Source organism: Bos grunniens, chromosome 18 (genome assembly GCF_055505025.1).
Source record: "Bos grunniens cultivar Pamir isolate PY7600 chromosome 18, Bosgru_T2T1.0, whole genome shotgun sequence".
Taxonomy (NCBI): Eukaryota; Metazoa; Chordata; class Mammalia; order Artiodactyla; family Bovidae; genus Bos; species Bos grunniens.
The window spans coordinates 16,628,060-16,642,584 of NC_141182.1; the positions used below are offsets into that span (position 1 = coordinate 16,628,060).

The 14,525-nt window shown below is 45.5% G+C and overlaps 1 protein-coding gene across 1 annotated transcript in view; it reads right to left on the reverse strand.

Annotated features, from left to right (window-relative positions):
* Window positions 1-307: 307 nt before the first annotated feature.
* The window catches only part of ABCC12 (ATP binding cassette subfamily C member 12), a 61,667-nt gene continuing 47,449 nt past the window's right edge, over window positions 308-14,525 (reverse strand). The window contains exons 22-29 of the mRNA XM_086349466.1: window positions 12,676-12,862; window positions 8,635-8,724; window positions 6,805-6,994; window positions 6,191-6,350; window positions 4,870-4,948; window positions 3,805-3,918; window positions 1,203-1,367; window positions 308-1,101 (exon numbers count right to left, since the gene is read on the reverse strand). Of these exons, the coding sequence (XP_086205592.1) occupies window positions 1,009-1,101; window positions 1,203-1,367; window positions 3,805-3,918; window positions 4,870-4,948; window positions 6,191-6,350; window positions 6,805-6,994; window positions 8,635-8,724; window positions 12,676-12,862 (1,078 nt within the window). The 3' untranslated portion in view covers window positions 308-1,008. The remainder of the gene's footprint in view (window positions 1,102-1,202; window positions 1,368-3,804; window positions 3,919-4,869; window positions 4,949-6,190; window positions 6,351-6,804; window positions 6,995-8,634; window positions 8,725-12,675; window positions 12,863-14,525) is intronic.

Consider the following 14,525-nt stretch of genomic DNA (forward strand, 5'->3'; position numbering starts at 1 on the left):
CTTCAGTCCTAAGGAAGAAGAAGCAGACAGACTATGGAAAATACTGCAGAAGAGCCCTTTGGATTTCCTTTTTTTTTTTTTTCCTTATCAAATGTTATTGTGAATTAGCAGCACTCACTCCTGAGCCACTGGGACTATGTCTTTACAGCCTCCGTCGTAGCAAACCTTAAGGCTGGAAAGAAAAGCCTTTTATTTGAGAAACGCTGTGGGGGTTTATTACTGAGTCAATGGAGAAAGCAAAAGGAGTCTGTGAGAGGAAATAGTACAAAGAATAGAATATCTTCAGCAAAATAATTGCAAGGCAACATTTCAGGGTAGTTTAATTTCCTACTGCATTTTAATGACCAATATAGAAGATATAAAAATGTCGTTTACAGACAAACTCCAACATTTTGTTTCTCTGGTTGTTCTAATAGATCAAATGGGATGTACAATATGATTTTTTTTAAATTTTTTCACCAAACACTGTAATCAATCTTTCAAGCTACAGATCTGTGTAGTTACCTCTTGTCACACACTCAAAATAGATGTGCCTAGGAAGTGGGAAGAAAAGTCTTCTTTTTCCTTCTGATAACCAGGCAGGAAACCTTTACAAAGTACATCCTTAGGCATTCTCCCATTCTGTTCGTAACCTTTTTTGGAAGTTACAATGTTTTCATTCCCAGGCTCTGAGGTGTACTGATGAGAACACAGGAGGGATGATGAGGGATTTAGGAACTGAGGGTCAGTTTTCTAATCCATGAGCTTCTTCTGCCTCTGCTCATCACTGAGAGCCAGACCCAAGCCCTCCAGGAGGCATGTGCTGGGCAAAGCAGGGAAGCAACCTTCACCCTGGCTCTTCCTGTGTTCCAGGCTCTGGGACAGGGCAGGGCAGGGCGGAGTAGGGGGTGGGATGGTGGACCAGATCTAACCCCTGAGATGACAGTTCCTGACCCCATAGGCGCATCTGACTCGTCTCACATAGCCTCCTCTTCCTCTAAAATCAGCTGATGGCATCCTTTGGAAGTCTTATATTCGGACTTTGTTTTCTGCGGCTAGTAACATCGAAAAGGCAGAACCTGGCTTCTCAGCAAGGACTTCAGGCTTATCAAACTCGACTACCTGGAAGTCAGAGAAGAAGAGCTGAAATTGTCAGAAAAAAGCTACCCACCATAGAGCCCAAACCACTGAAACCTCTGGAGAGGTGACACAAGTTTCTGTACCTTCCCGTTTTCCATGACCAGGACACGGTCACAGTTGAGGACTGTGTTGAGCCGGTGGGCAATGGTCAACACAGTGCAGTCTTTGAAGGCATCTTTGATGGTGTTCTGAACAAGAGTGTCAGTCTTAGAGTCCATGGAGGCAGTGGCTTCATCCAGGAGAATGATCTGTTGGGGAAGGAATGTTGTGAAAGTCACACCAAGCCAAAGCTGTACCTAGAGGGAAACTTACAGTCTTAGCTCAATTCATTAAAAAACAAAAGAAGAAGGGCTGAAAAATAAGGAGCTACGTATCCATCTCAGAAAGTTAGAAAAAGAGCAAGAGAAAAAAGTCATGTCACACAACCTTTATCTTTCTCAGAGGGAATTGACTTGGTGGAGTAACAAGACTGTACATTCTTTACTTACCTTTTTATAAATGGTTTATTCTAATCCCACAAACTAGTAGGAAGAAATGCCCCATGATCTTTATCTACTGCGCTTATGAGTCAGCATGAGGCATAATAACAGCTCTTGTATTCGTTTCCGGTTTCTGCTGTAACAGAGTCACACAAATCAGAGGCTCAAAACAACACACACTATCTTACACTTACTTCTAGAGGTCAGAAGTCCTAAAGCTAAGGTAGTGTCAGCACTGCATTCCTTCTGCAGGCTCAGAAGGAGAAACGTTTTTCTTGCCTTTTCCAGCTTCTAGAGGTTGTCTGCATTCCTTAGCTCGTGACCCCTTCCTGGTATCACTCTGACCTCTACTACTTCCATCGTCACTTTCTTTCTGACTCTCTTGCCTCTCTCTTACAAAGACTTGCGTAATTACACTGGGCCCACCAAGGTAACCCAGTGTAATCTCCCCATCTCAAGATCCTTGACCTAATCACATTTGCAAAGCCCTTTTCCCCAGATAAGGTAACACGTTCACAGATTCTGAGTATCAGGACACGAGCATCTTTGGTGGGGGGGGTGGGGGGGGGCATTATTATGCCTGCCATAGCTGCTGCTGTTGCTATGTCACTTCAGTTGTGTCCGACTCTGTGCGACCCCATAGACGGCAGCCCACCAGGCTCCCCCGTCCCTGGGATTCTCCAGGCAAGAACACTGGAGTGGGTTGCCATTTCCTTCTCCAATGCAGGAAAGTGAAAAAGTGAAAGTGAAGTCGCTCAGTCGTGTCCGACTCTTAGCGACCCCATGGACTGCAGCCTACCAGGCTCCTCCATCCATGGGATTTTCCAGGCAAGAGTACTGGAGTGGGGTGCCATTGCCTTCTCCAGCCTTCCACAGTGCTGGTTTGCAAATCAGAGGACTTGATCAGCTCAGCTCTAACTCTTCTTGACTTTGGCTAAATTGTATAACTTTCCCAAACCTCTATTTCATTGTCTGTAAAAGGACACCTTATTATGTATGTAAAATGCAAGGACAACCCATCAACCACTCAGCACCCTGTAGGGCCACAGTCAGCAGTGAATGTATATTGGCCCCCTTCTCTGCCGTTAGCATGCTAGAGAGCCCATGTGATGGGTTACGCTTTGATCAGGGTTCAGAGGACATGATTTCTTTTTTTTTCCACTTCAAATTATTGATTTTACTATAAAGTTAAAATTTTACCAAAATATTCTTTAATATAGTAAATAAAAGCCATGTCAATTACCATGTCTAAGGCTGTTCACCTCTACCTATCACAGTTTTGTAGTATATCATAAGATACAATTTGGTGGTGATGCTTTAGTCACTTAAGTCGTGTCTGACTCTTCCAACCTCATGGACTGCAGCCCACCAGGCTCCTCTGTCCACGGGATTTCCCAGGCAAGAATACTGGAATGAGTTGCCATTTCCTTCTTCAGAGGACCTTCCAGACCCAGGGATCGAACCCAGGTCTTCTGCATTGCAGGCGGATTCTTTACCACTGAGCCACCAGGGAAGCTCAAATACAACTTAACATTATGGAATAGCCTGAATTTCTTATGGCAGAATTTTCTCTGGGTCACTGAATTTAATTGGAAGATTGTAACAAACTTACACTTAAACACACAGAATACGCTTACAATTATCTACCTAATGTTTAAATACCTTCTTAAGAGTGGACAAAATAGGCAACCACTTATTTGTTTTCATGGTATTTTTTACAGTCTGGTTGATTGGAGAATGGGATTTCTAAAGCAGCAGCAATCCTTTCCTTGAAATCAGTAAGCAAAGATGAGTAAGTCACTAAGAAAAATGAGCATAATTTTATAGTCCTCATAGACTGGCATACTGAAGCCCTTTTTCAGTATCCTGGGTACTGTTTATCAGGCCTCAGACTTGTTCAGGGACAAAGGGGAAACGTTGAGAGGCTGATTTCTCAAACCCAAACCACTTAGGAGGACAGAAAGAATAGCTAAGCAAGCCCTCCGGGGAGAGGCCCAGGGGAGGCAGGTGTTATTGCTGTAAATAGCTGTTATTTTTCAATTTTTACCCTTCACAACTTTGTCTTAAGAAAAGTGATCGGTTTTTAAATGGACCAATTCCTCTCTCTTTGCTGAAAGACAAACACGTGGCTCTGTCCCCTGGATTGAGCGGCGCTGCAGGGAATATCAAAAATGTGACCGATCCATTTCCTGTGCTGCTTCCTTACTTTTGAATCACGGAGAAGCGCTCGGGCCATACAAAGCAGCTGACGTTCCCCTACTGAGAAGTTTTCTCCATTTTCTGTGACTTCTGCCTGTAATTTTTCCGGGAGTTTCATTATCTATAAAACACAGAGAATGCCATATCTGTACTGATGATCTATAAAATTGTCCTGCATCCGCTATATTGATGGCCCCCTTCTCTTGCATTTATCAGCTGGCTTTATTTTACTGCAGAAAAGAAAGCGCAAGACAACAATCATTTCAATATTGCAAACAGGCACCAGGGAGAGACCAAGGAGTAGGCAGACATTAATAATTTAAAATCACAGCGTGATTCATAGAACCCCGTAGACACCTTGCCAAAAGAGTACAAATGATGCACAGATGGCTCCAGAGAAACACAAACAACCGCAAATGGCTTTCAGCGTCCCTGTTTCCACGGATAAAACAGAGATGGGGTGGGTGTTTTCTGGTCATCAAGGAAAGGTAAGACAGGGTCTGACTTATTTAGCATTTTAAGTCAAAGCGGCTTTGGGAGATGCTCACCTTGGTCCCAAGTCCCAGGGAAAAATTCCCTCTGGGCTGCAGAAGTGCGCATGCTCACCTGCTGACCCAGCCGCAGCTCATACAGGACAGGGCCACGTCTCACAGATGGTTCATTCCATACCATACCCCTCACCTTCCCAGAGCTTATCTGTTTCAGTAAGCAAATGAGGCTACTGGCACTTCCTCTGCTCTGGAGTCAGATGGCCTTAAGTTCAAGTCTCCATTCTGCCACTCAGAGCTTACTACCCCGAGTCTTAAGTGCTGCATCTCTAAAAGTGAGGGTAAGAGTACCAAGCTCAGAGGGTTGTGATCAGGACCAACTGAGATACTGCAGGTAGAGCTCTTGACTCTATTTAGGCCATTGAACTGGCCTAATAAATAGTCTATTGCAACTCTTAACAAGGAGTGATAAGGATCAACATATGTGGTGCCAGCAAACAACTAGCCAAATTTAAACCCGGACCAGGTATTTGGGGCACTGGGGCTAGGAAATGGATGTGTCCTGGACAGCCCCAGTGACCTACTGTGTCTCTCATGAATGTTCTCTCCAGAACCTGCCAGAGCATCTCATCACTGTGACTCTCAAACGGGTCCAAGTTGTACCTGCAGTGAAGGAAAGGAGAGGAAACTGAGTTTCTGAGGATGAGCGGATGGAAGAGCATATTTTCCACAGCACGAGGGGAAGAGCAGAGGAGGTAAGTGATGACGCCGTGGCAACAAGGGCAGTGCTTAGCCTGGGACAGTGGTCCATGAAACACAAACCTCAGGCCGAGAGACCACAGACCCATGACTCTGGGAGGGAGCAGAGACCACACCAAGGTGGGCAGACCACCGCCAAGCGAGGCACCAAGGAGACACATTCAGTCCTCTCGGTGGCTGTGTGCAGAACAGCAGGTCTGACCTCGTGCAGAGTCTTGGCAGAGAGAGGGAGCAAGCAATTCCACTCACTGGTGCATTCACTCTGCCTTGAGAGGCAAAGCTTTGTCAGCAGCTTCAGGGCCTCGCAGAGGGTGAGCGCCTCACGTGCAGGGTGTGAGTCTGGTGTTTCAAGACACGGAATGTCCTTCTTTTCATACAACTCTCAATATGGCCCCCTACTTCAGCTGGAACCCAGTCGGCGAAAGGTCCCTCTTGTTAGAAGGGCAACCGCTGCACTGGGCTAAATGAGAAACCGTGGATTTCCCCCGTGCCTTGCCAACAGATCCTGAACCCTGTAGAGGTTGCGATGGCCCTACTTTTCTTGGACTTGAGCAGCTTCTGATTACTTCTCTCTCTCTTTTAATATTTATTTGTTCATTTGGCTGTGTCAGGTCTTCTCTCTAGTTGTGGCTCACAGGCCCCAGAGCAAGTGGGCTTAGTGGCTCTGCAGCCTGTGGGATCTTAGTTCCCCAACCGGGGATGTAACCTGAGTCCCCTGCATTGCAAGGCACAGTCTTAACCGCTGGACCACCAGGTGAGTGCCTCTGTTCACTTCTCAGTGGGAATGAATTGACGTGCTTCCAAAGGACGGCTGCATATGTAGAATAACCGTTTATTGTATTGTGCAAACTGGGGTGATTTAGGCCACAGCTAAACCTGATAGAATCCTGGACAGGCATCCCAGAGGCAACCAGGATGTCTGCTCACCCTGCACACAGCATCTTGCTTATTTGTAACGCAGTGTATGAAACACAGGTTTCAGGGCCTTGGTCCTCAGCTCCCCCAAAGCTTGTGAACATCTCAGGACATGACTTCCCTCAGATAGAACAACCCCAGGCCAGCCACCGTGTGATAACTTCTCAAAGCTCTTGTTACTCTGATTTCACTATCCAAAAATAGGGATGCACAGCGATCAAAAACAGCTACCTTACTGTACCTACAAACAGGACAGGATCCTGGGGGATCACAGTCAGCTTGGTTCTGAGGTCTTCCAAATCAACAGTGCAGATATCCACGCCATCAATGAGGATCGTGCCACCAGCGGGCTCCACCAGACGAAACAAAGCCATTCCTAAGGATGACTTGCCTGGGAACAATAAATGTAGAAGCAGCAAATCTCACATAAGTTTGCATTGTATCATATCTGAGTATCTGTCTAATCAAGTGAATTTTTAATGCAGTGAAAATGGCTCTGTGCGGATGAGTGTACAGACAGAAGTCCCACTCTGCAGGGGTGATTGGCTGCCCTAACACTATTACCCTCCCATCCCTGCAGGGCTGTTAGCGCGTGACTCATCCTCTGGGCCTCGTCTCACCAGAATGATTCTCACTTAATTAATTCAAAAACTGATGTGTGTTTACTTCCAACTGCATACACACCCATTCAACCTGAAATCCCAATTTACAATAAAGACATTTCAGGAAAAAAACAGCCAATCCGCCACACACACACATCACCCTCTGGTGTGATGTAACTAGCACACCCAGTGGAAATGCAAAGAAAACAACCTGCAAAAGACGCAATCAGAGCTGGTCCTCACCAGAACCTGTTCTTCCAACGATCCCAACTGTCTGCCCACTTTGGATGTTCAAGTTCAGCCCGTTGAGAACAAGGGGAGAATCGTCTCTGTATCTCATCTGATAGTCTCTGAATGTTATCTCCCCGTGGCTGGGCCAGTCGTGAGGACAGGTCCCCACCTTGAGGCGGTGAGTGCGTTCGGGAACACAGGTCTGAAAAGCAGAATGACAAACGGCAGGTTAGTAGTCATTTGCTTTCCCATTCATTTCACTCATTCGTTCATGCATCCATTCACACAGTTCTAGGTACTGGTATTCAAGATGGTGAACTAGACCAAAAAGGATACTGCACTGCAGAAACTCACATTGCAATGGGGAACTCAGATAACAAAACAAGAAAAGAAGTGAGAAATGAAGACACTTAAAGAGACTATTGCTGTAGAATACAGAGTATGTGTGGTGAAAAGGGTAGAAGAAGTGAAAGTAACGGTGTTGAGGAAGGCGTCTGTGAGGATGTGACATTCAAGCCAAGACCTGGAATGCTGAGACAATGCCAACTATGAGAAGATTCGTTCCAGACAGAGAGCTGCTAGTGCAAAGGCCCTGAGGCCAGAACAAGCTCGAGGACTTGGAGAAATAGAAAGAAAAGTTGTATGGCCAGGGCTTAGTGAATAGAGGGATGAATAAATATAAGGAGCAGTGCATACTGGTCCTTGTGAGCCTCAGCACGTGTCAGCATTATAAGCAATCCGGACCAAGCCTTGAGAGATTAGCAGAATTCAGTCAGACACAATTTCATTATCTGCTAGAGTCACTGCGGTGTTAGAAGTAGGAAGCACAGCATGTCAAGTTCAGAGTTACATGGAAAAGGAATTAAAGTTTCTTAAGAGCCCAAGAAATGCAAAGTCTAATTAAGCAGTGAAGCAACGTGACTGCATTACAAGACTAACCCCTCCTCTGAATTATAAAGTCCCTGTTAACCAGGGAGAAATAAGACTCCCATGATCCTCATTAGGGTGGCTGACCAGCTCAAATTGCTGGTCGATAGGCAACCACAATTAGCTGAGAAAATAATAGTATTCCTAGACAGTGAATATTTTTAACCCCTAGAAGATTTAGAATTAGTAATAATAGTATTTAAAAGAAGCAAAATTATAATGGTAATATTTTTAGTTTATGAACTCTGCATACTTGGTGTTTTAACTATTCATAATGTTAACAACATTCAGACTGTGATTCTAAATTAAAATGTATAATTGAATAACTTATTTTAACATGGTTTTAGGTTTAAAAACTTACTGTTTATATACTGCATTGGGATTGTTATGAGAACTTAAAGCTCTCCATATTTATAAGTTTAATTTATTAGATTTATATAACCTCAGGAAGGTTTGTTTGTTGAATCAGATTATCGAGGTACTTAAAAAGGAAACGGAATACATTAAATTTTAAAATGCAGTTTAAAATGTTTTAAAGTGTTTAATTAAGTTTGCAAATGGAGCCAAATGCTGTTCAAAGGCCCTTAAAAGTGATTGCTTGAATTGGTGAGACTGCTTTTCAAAGAACAGCAGGATTTGTAAGGGGAACAGAAAAAGCTTTTAAAGAAGTTAGACTAGATTTTTAAATTTAGTCAGCCAAATATTAATTTTTAGAAACTAAAGTAAGCCACTGAATTCTCTTTTCTGGGTACAGAAACCCCTTGAGGAAATATTTTTAAAAAGAACCTCTCCCTCAGCATTAAGGACTTTAGACTATATAAATACGGATTTTAAGAAAATCCACACGTGAAAAAGGAGCAAATGCCTAAATTCTGCCAGAGTTAACTGGCTCCTCCTCTGGCCCCAATTTCTTACCGAAATGTACTCCCTGAGCAGCTCCACGGAGGTGAACTTGGCCTGGGTCTCGGTCCCCGTTCGCACGCACACTTGGAGCAGCCCGCTTAGCTATGGAGGGGGAACAAGCGACCGCAGTCAGAGACCCTTTCTGCCTTCAGGGGCAGCTGTGAGTCACCCTCCGGTCTCACTCAGGACCACACAAAAATAGGCCTCCGCTCCCAGCCAAGGGTCCAGATGTAAAGACACTCCTGTTGGGGTGTTTTGCCTTAAACACTTCCTTTGTGTGTAGAAACAAATGGTAATTACATCCTCCCTGGCACTCCAGATGGTCAGAGTCAACCCACCACAGCATCGCTCCAGCACAGATCTCTTGGTTGGAGCGGTGGGGAATTCCTGTAAGCAGAAGTTCTCCAGGGGGCCTCTGCACTGCTGGGTGCCCACCCGTTGAAGCCACTTTGTGGGGTCCTGTACCTCTGTGCCCTCCCCGATTACCCCGCCTGCAGCCGGAAAGCCCCAATCACCACAGATGGCAGAAGAGGAAGAAAACCATCAAGCCCTCAGCCTGCTTCAAACATGAGAGAATCTAGCCTTAGACCATGGTCTGCTAAGGACACCCGCCTTAGGCCAGGATCCCCCAGAAGCCAACCTGAGATTTGAGGACAGGTGTGTACTGGGCAGGTTGGATGGTGGTTCCCCCACAGATATGCCCTAGCCAAATCCTTGGTCCTTCAGCCTGAAACTCTCTTCCCTCTGTCTTCCCTTGGCTCCTTCTTTGTCAAGTTCAGATATCAGCCCTCAAGTCACCTCCTGGCAGAGACCTTCCTTGACTCTATGGGGTCTCATGCAGCTTCCTCACTGACAGCCAGTTACCCTGCTTCATTATCTTCATAACAGTTCAACAGTTTCTGAAGTCTTATTTCTTTACTTGCACACTTATTTATCCCATCCCACTAGAATGTAAGCTCATGAGTGCATGGACTTGCCCAGCTTGTTCACGGCTGAACCCACAGCAGCCAGCATGGTCCCAGCTCCTGGCAGGTGCTCAGTGGACATCTGGTGAGTGAGTGAACGAATCCTGCTCCTGAGAAAGGCACGTACATTTTTGTTGTTGTTGTTGTTCAATTTAAGGGTATCAGCAAATGAACTCAGGTACAACAGAAAGAGACGAGCTCATGGTTGCCGAGGGCGAAGGAAGTGGGGAAGGGATAGTTAGAGAGCTGGAATGGACATGTACATACTGCTATATTCAAAATGGACAGTCAACAAGGATCCACTGTATAGCACATGGAACTCTGCTCAATGTTACGTGGCAACCTCGATGGGAGGCGAGTTTGGGGAAGAATGGATGCATGCATATATATGGCTAAGTCCCTTCGCTGTTCACCTGTAAAGATCTCAACATTGTTAATTGTCTATACTCCAATACAAAATAAAAAGTTAAAAAAAAAAAATCAAGGGTATCAGCTCTTCAAGGCCCCAGGCAGCCTTCCACAGGGTAAGAATCCCCTTGTCAGCACAGTGCTGGCCCCAGGAAGGGTTTGTTCTCTCCATGATGTTATGTGATATTACTTTGCATTTGCTTTCTGCTCTGTGGGACTTCACAACAAATTCTCATCCATCTAGGAGTCGCCTCTGTTCTCAAGGGAAGCTCTGTAAGCTGGATTTTCTGTATTCTCCAAAGGGGGCTAATGCTCAAGAAAACCAGTTGCAAGAAACATATCCCCTAGATCTTTTTGTGGGCAAGTTCTCCAGCCTTACAGGCATGTTTGAAAACAGTCTCACAGAAAGCTGGTGATATCTCTCAAGAGCATGACCTCAGTTGAGGAAAGCTGAGACAAGTACAGGAATCTAGTCGACATCATCTGTTTAATACTTTACTAGGCAACAACAAATAAGATCAGCCATCAATGAGGGAAACTGCCTACCCAAGGAAAATCCATTTTCCTCGCTTAACATAGTGTCCTGAGCATATGTTTTTGTTCCTCCTCTTTTCCAAAGTATTATTAAAATGATGGTAGAGAGACTTCAAAAAAGGAATGGACCGTGAACAGCAGGGGCTTGGGAAGAGGTATTGAATGAGAGTTACAAGTTTCTGGAAGATGGAAAAAGAATGAAAGCCTTTTGATAGGATAGAGGCAGAGTGTGCTGCAGGGGCTTCCAGAGTGTTCTCTGTAGCAGAATTCAGAGAGGGTCCAGGTATGAGGGGCCCTCAAAGACTGACTGAGCGATGGTGCCTTGACAAAACTCCTGTTGGACCCGTTTCTTCCCCTTCCTCATCTTCCTCCCAGCTGGACACTACCCCTAGGCCAACATACACACACACACACACACACACACACACACACACACACACAAAGGCTTCTTTAAAGAAACTGAATAAATTATTTTGGGATAAATGGGGCTCCTAGATAAAGCCCCTTTAAAACTAGCTTTTGTGTGCCTGGAGGCCTGCTCCCTGGCTGCTTTCCTGAAGTGAAGCAGCCTGTGGACAAGTCCAACTCACCTATCCACAGTCATAAAACCTCCTATCAGGAGAGACCTAGTGAAGCATACACAAAGACAGAGGAAACCCTGAAAACCCAACATAGATTCTCATACTTAAACACAAAAGGATGAAGGGACATATGAACAAAACCAATGCAGGGAAGAGCAAGAACCAGATAACAAACAGAACCAGATAAACAAACAAACAAAAAGCCTGACCCTGGAAAACAGCAGATATCAGTCAAAGAAGAGAGGAGAGTTTAAGAAAGGCAGAGTTTAATCTGATCAATATCCTCAGAGAGCTATAAAATACATGTTTAAAGATGATTCTTTTAAAAACTCAGAGGCTAAGAAAGAGTATGTGAAAATTAAGTATGCAAAGAATGGCTGAATGACAAAGCAAAGGAAAATTCCCAGAATAAAAATAAAAAGGCAAGAACAGGGAGACTTTGAGATGAAAGAAAGGAAACACGGAGTGCTGATGCAAGAAATCCAATATTCAAGCAATGTGAGTCACAGACGAGAAAACAAAGGGAAAGGAGACAAAGACAGTATCAACAGGAGGCAAAGAGTCAGGGAGGGAAAGGAGGAATTTTTCCACTTGAAGAGAGACTTGACTTTATTCTCTTCCCAGCCTGAACAGAATCAATGGAAATAGACCACCACTCAGATTCGTCGTCCTAGAATGCCAGAGCACTGGGGATAAGGACTGCATAGGAATGGCTTCCAAAGAGAGAAACGTGAAGCACGTAGCCTGCGTCTACTCTATGCAAACTCAGATGGGTATCAGACCCAGATGGGGGTTCAAATCCTGACTCTCACACATGCAGGTGTGTGATCCTGGCAAGTCTTCCTGGGCCTAGGTCTCCTCACCTGTAAAATGGGGATTATGGCATGCCTGCCTCATGGATTATTGTGAAGATAAATGAGTTAATTTATGCAAAGGATTTAAAACAGTGCCGAAAATAGCGTATGTTTCCCTATTATCATTATCATTCCTTATTACTATTATTTCCATATTGTTGTTATTTTTCAAAAGAAAAACACCAAAGCAACTTAAAAGAGAAGTCAGTAATTATTTGTCATGGACATCATGGCTGCCTCTCCAGTATTTCCTTCCCTCTTCCCATTGTGGGGCAGCTGTGTGACTTGGGGCAGGATGGAGTGTGACTCCCTCCCTTGGCCTAAGCCAATCATCTCAATCCCATCAGTTCACGAATTATCAGTAGTTCTGGGATGCCTAAATTAATCCAGTAAGAGTAGAGCAAGGGCTTTTGTTCAGTGGCTGGAGCAGGAAAGACTTTGCTCCCGCTTTCTTCCTGCTAGAGCCCCTAGAGGCTGCCAGCCACCATTGTACAACCATGAAGGAAGTCATTATGGGAGGATAAAGCCAGGGGCCATGACCCAACTGTGCCTGAAGCCCATACAGCGGCCAGACCTTTTAACCATGTGAGCTGCTGTGAGCCTTCTTTATTATTTAAGCCCATTCGAGTTAGGTTTTCTGTTATGTCCACCCTCCCTGATACACTCCATGCCAGAGCCTCCAGGCCAAGCCAGCCTTACATTAGGTGTTACCTGGATGATGTAAGACAATGACAAGCCTTTGGAAGAAGCACTGATTGAGGAGAAACTCAGGGTCACCAACAAGGCCACAATGAAGGTGACGATGTTCATGAGGACATCCATTCTTAGAGCAAACCACCTGAGAGCGCAGTTAAAGTACAGCAGATGGCTGCAGTTTTCATCATTCAGCATCTTGAACCTAACATTAAGAGATGAGACAAAGCAGGACGTCGGGTTGTAATTCCATAGACTTATGGTTAGGGCTACCAGAGAAGTAGGGCAAGAGGAATTTTTAATCAAAGGCCAACACATTAGTACATAGGAATCTCTTACAAAGATTAGTATAGATCCAGACTCTAAAATCTGCCACCGTAAGCATCTTTGATTTGCACGTATTTTGAGAAATCCCAGGTGGCAACAGAGTATGGTGCTGAGTGGGCTCTTCTGTCTTTCCCAGAACTGGCAGCTGGAACCCATAGCTGAGAACAAAAGGGGCTGGGAACCTCATGTTCAACCTTCAAAGGACCCTTGTCTTCAGGGTAGCCGTCCCCCAAAGGCCCAGTGGAAACGACTGTTGACCCCTTTGATCTATAAAGGGGGTGGGGGGAGGCAGAGGGAATCTCAGTGTTTGTGATGGTAGGGAAAGGAAGAGAGAGTGCTGGACTGGTTCTCCTCCCCATTTCAGGGAAAGAAGATTTGAGGCAATTGCTTATAAAGCTGGAGGGAAAAAGAGTAAGCTGACATCTTGCACTCCTGCTGCGTGTCTCCTGGGCCAAAGAGGAGAAGGGGCACCGGGCAGAGCGACAGAGCAATGACACAGCTAGGGGATGGGGAAGACCCATCCCTGGAGTTGCTCATTCCCCAGATGTGTGGAAGATGGTCCTGCCCATTCCTGCAGTACCTACAGTGGGGGTTCAGAGGGAAGGTGGCATGTGGGGCTACAATCTTGATGCCACACTAATTGACATGAAGCTAGAGGCCCCACATCAAAGGAAAGCAGTGAGGCTGCCAGGTGGAGCTCACAGAAGAACAAAGTAGAGCCCATGGGCAGTGTCCAGCAGAGTGGCTGGGGACCTGGGTCCTGGTGGGGGCTCTCCCGTGCTATGCCACATCTGCATGAGGAGCTGGATCAGCAGAAATGAGCAGCAGAAATAGACAGTGGTCACCTGAGAGTGTTCCTTCCCCTACTCCCCGACTCCATCTCCTTGCACCAGCCTCAGATAACCAGGCTCAGAGAAAAGGGAGGGGGTGTTTAATACAACAGACCAGGTGCTTCCTAACAGCTACCCTGCCCCCTTGCCCGAGACATATGGCAACACAGCACGACTGCTCCAATTCTCTGAGCAGATGCCCAGGGGGCGGGGGTGTGTGCTATGACTTGTGTACATTTAAGAGCGTAATTTTAACTGAACTGAGCTAAACAGACCAGAAGGGACATCAATCACAATTGCCACTAAAGGTTCCCCTGACCTCCTGGGAAAGGGGCTTCTTCAGAACAACTGGTAAAAGAAATTATTGGTAAAACTGAAAACCATTCGATGTTTAAACCCCTAAGAGTTGAGATTCCTCCACTGGCACAGTCATGACGTGCTCAGGCACTGCTGCTCCATCCTGTTCTAAACCTCCTCCAAGGATTCTGGCCTGAAACACCTCTGAGCACCCAGGCTGGCCCTCTCTGTTTCCACTCTAACTTACTTTCCTCAGTTAAAATAGTCTTCCAAACACCATGATGTTTTTAACCATGTCGCTGTAAAGCCTACAAATTCAACTGACTGCTTGAGTGACTTAGGAGTCATCTGTGGTCTTCTCTGTGTGCTTGGTTAGGTTGTGCAGAAACAGAACCACTGGCTGGGGTCAAATTG